The sequence below is a fragment of the Limulus polyphemus genome, unplaced genomic scaffold, assembly GCF_000517525.1.
Source record: "Limulus polyphemus unplaced genomic scaffold, Limulus_polyphemus-2.1.2 Scaffold2105, whole genome shotgun sequence".
NCBI lineage: Eukaryota > Metazoa > Arthropoda > Merostomata > Xiphosura > Limulidae > Limulus > Limulus polyphemus.
The window spans coordinates 19,557-23,745 of NW_013667715.1; the positions used below are offsets into that span (position 1 = coordinate 19,557).

Sequence of the window (4,189 nt, forward strand, 5' to 3'; positions counted from 1 at the left end):
GAAAATCACAAATGATCTTAAAGAGATTTTCATATTTGTAGAATGTTATCACAAAAAAATTCTTCTTAATGGCTCTTGCAAACATTTAAAATATTGATGAGAAAAAGCTTTTAAAATAATTTAATCGTTGGAATGTATGGTCAGTTGTATAGATGATGATGAGAAAAGGATTTTAAAAGAGATTAGATTGTTTGTTTTTTGAATTTCGTGCACAGCTACACGAGGGCTATCTGCACTAGCCATCCCTAATTTAGGAGTGTAAGACTAGAGGGAAGGCAGCTAGTCATCACCACCCACCGCCAACTCTTGGGGGACTCTTTTACCATTGAATAGTGGGATTGACCATCACATTATAACACCCCAAAGGCTAAATGGGTGAGCATGTTTGTTGGGACTGGGATTCGAACCTGCAACCCTCAGATTGCGAATCAAGCGCCCTAACCACCTGGCCATGCTGGGCCAAAAGATTAGAAAGTAGAAACGTTGTAGGCTAGGAATACATAATTTAAGCCACAATTTGAAAAGTTAATTTTAATTTCTACCTGAAACATCTATTATTGGAATATTATGTGTATGGGTATGTTGTAAGCTTTCACACTTTAAAACTAATAATTTCCATTCAAAATTATATCAAAAATTAAGAATCCATAACTGATTCTGACATGATATTAAATTTCTGTATAATAGTATTATTGTTTCAGTAAAACTGTATGAAACATTTATTGTATTGTCTACATTTATTATAATCAGCTAGCAGACAATGATTTATAAGCAAAATGTGCTTTCGTGCTCAACTCAACATTTACTTTATTATACAATTTAACAATTCAGCCACTATTGCTACGTTTTAGGAAATGAAGAAAATGTGCATTTTTGTTCAGAATATGCACATTGTAACTAATTTACATTTCCCATTTCTTAATACTTATTAGGTTACTTCAATGTTATAATTGTTAATGTGTTTCTTAAAACCTCTTACTACCAATGAACATACAACACCTGATTCTTTTTACTTTGCCCTAGAAATTAGTCTACTCTTTCCCCTTAACAATCACATAATGGATAGTTTTAATATTACTTCTGTGTTCACCAACATTTCCCCATGATAAAACAATTAATATTTCCTTCTTTAAACTTCAAAATAACCTATTACATTATTTAACAAATTGTCTAAACCTGACTTCAAATCCATGCAGCAACTCACCACACACACACAAAAGAGAACATTTTTCATTTCAACAATATTCTATATGAACAAATAGATCATGCTGTGATAGGTTTTCCACTGAGAATCATATTTGTCAGTCTGTTTTTTGTCACCATGAGCATGCTTGGTTCAAAGTGTATCCTGCAGACTTCAAACCCATCTGCTACAGAAAGTATGTTTACAATACTTTTATATGTCTGACAAATCCTAATTATCTTAAATCATGATATCCTTCCATAAAATCTACATGCAAGACTCAACCGTTATTAGATGTTTTCATCAATCATGACTCCAGAGGCTTTTCCTACTTCTGTCAGTGGGATAGAAACACCTACTGGCCTATTCATTCAGTTTGATAGCTTCATTCCATTTATTTACAAATGTAACATTCTATAGTGTTTACTTTATGGAGTCTACAACCTTTGCTCTACCTACCTAGTCCTTCACAGAGATTTCTTTTTTACAAAACATCATAAATTAGAATGCCTACCAAAAACACTTACTCAAAAAATCATACACTCATTTTATCTTATAAAATCGTAAATCAATTCTAACTACTCTCTATACCTAAATCCTCATTATTCTAAAATATTTAATAAAACATGGTTTGTGGCCTTACATTCATATTTTGTTTTATGATAAACCATATTTTTAGGTACCTGTATGCAGTAATGTTCAAAACCTAAATCCTTTTCTCATCAAGTTTAAAGAATTATCAGCCAAATATTCTATACAAGCATAATATTTTATTGCCAAGTAAGAAATTACACTTCATCATTGTATTCAAACAAACCAGAAGTCAGTTCCATAACAAACAATACAGTTTTAACTTTTTGAATATTCATCTAAATCCCATCTCTTCAGTGTTCTTCATCTATGTTGCCTTATCAACTGGTAGAGACAACAGCTAAGAAGAGAAAAAAAAGAAGATATATGTGTAGAAAGACTGATAAAAACAAACATCACACATCATGAACAGTTTTTATGTTAAAATAACATGTTTGTTCTGAAAAAATTATACTAGGTTAGAATTCACATAAAATGTGTTTGATTACCAAAATAATATGAATGGAATAATTTGAATATGACATATCTCTACGACAAAATGAGGAACAGAAGTTTGCTATTTTAAAATGAGATTATCTATTCGTGAAAAAGATTAGTGCAATCTCGATAACGTTACAGCCCATGTCACCACATTTAATCATGCTCTATCTGACGACCATGATTCTTGGCAATTTCTCTGAAGCATGGTTTCCATTGCAAAAGGCTGTCATGTCCACAGCACATCACTTCTCCATCACAGGCTTTCTATAATTCATCTAGTGCTTGCAGGTGATGGTTTCCTAGCATTTCAATAGTCTGATTGTACAAACACCCATAGGCACTGTGTCTAGCAAGTTGAGTGTTATGTCTTCATATGGAATAGCATTAACACCTATTTCATTCTTCAGCTGTTTGAGATTTGTGACAGTTTAATGGCTATTTTGTGGAAGCAACTGTGTACATGTGAATTGTGCCACTTTTCTAGATACAGATCCTTCTTGGTTATGTAACATACTCTTGGTTTGTGACTTGTGGACAACTTTTTCTACTGAACTTTACATTCATGGATTCTTACCTGTTATGAGACACACTTTCCTTTCCAAGGCTGGAGACATGACTTGTTATAGGTTTATTTATGGATGGTCTGGATGCCCTAAGGTGATTCATGTTACTTTGTTTTCAAATGCCATTAAGTACAAAGAATATCTTTATCTAAATCCATCTTTATGATTTGAATGTATGAATATCTTGCATTGGAAAGGGCTTTTACATAACCTTTCTGAAGCAATCAGTTTTTGGTGACATCACATTACCTATGAAATGCCAAACAGTGTTATAACGTAGTTCTCACACACATTCTGTCCCACCACCCCTTTATATCTGAGACTGTTTGAATCTAACCCCAGTTATTCAGGAGGAATTTATGCTGAAGAAAGAAAACATCAAGATGTTGATAGGATGTAAAATAAAAAACTATAATGTTATAAAATAATTTTTTTAAACATTTAACTGAATGTATCTTTCTGCATTATATTAATAAATACTAAAGTTGTACTTTAAATTAATCACTTGTCATTCTGAATTTTTTAATATATACACATATATACCATCTGTCTCACATGAGTTCATGATTATAAATCTTTTTGTACCGCCATTTTAAATAACTGATTGATTAACAAAGATGACACAATAACATATTTGATTTCAAAGCTTTGTGAAAATTTACAAATATCAGATTTTTTAACACCGAGTTCACTAGTTAATATTCAAGAGTTTCCAAAATAGTTTAAAAAAGACTACATGCTCTAAATTTCTTGAACAACTGAAAATGAGAGAGAGAAATGATTTCAAGTTTATTGAAAAAAATTAAAAATCAATAGCATGCTAATGATGAATTAAATTATATAAACATCTCACAGTAGTACTAAATTGTTACTTTCTCATCATAACAGTTATTTTTCTAACATTGATATTTCATTGTCACTGAAACTCAATGCTGTAAAATCTGCAGTTTATTAAGCATTATCTTATTAATAGAAATTTGCATGAAATTAAATGGAAATAATAATAAATATTTAAAAAAATCCATACTTAGCAATATTGTGCCATTTCAAAATATTTTTGATATGAAAATTAATGTTCTGTATCATACGCTAACTGATAAGCAACAAAAAACATGCAAGATCTGTCATCAAAAAGCATTTGCATGTAATGTACCAATACAGTAGACAAAAAGGATTAACCTCAACTAAATTCTTAAAATAGCACCAAGGGAAATATACTTTGTAACCAGCTAAGTGATAGCCTAAAGTTCAAATATGATCAAAACAATATCTAATTAAAATCATAAATAATATTCAACGTTAAACTGGTACACAATTAAAAACATTTTATTTAGGCTTATCTATGGCCTAAATAAAATGTTTTTAATTGTGT

At 30.7% G+C, this 4,189-nt stretch overlaps 1 protein-coding gene across 1 annotated transcript in view; it reads right to left on the minus strand.

Annotated features, from left to right (window-relative positions):
* Positions 1-758: 758 nt before the first annotated feature.
* LOC106465970 (cytosolic endo-beta-N-acetylglucosaminidase-like) overlaps positions 759-4,189 on the minus strand; it is an 86,944-nt gene continuing 83,513 nt past the window's right edge. The window contains exon 11 of the mRNA XM_013926217.2: positions 759-2,114. Coding sequence (XP_013781671.2) covers positions 2,082-2,114 — 33 coding nt within the window. The 3' untranslated portion in view covers positions 759-2,081. The remainder of the gene's footprint in view (positions 2,115-4,189) is intronic.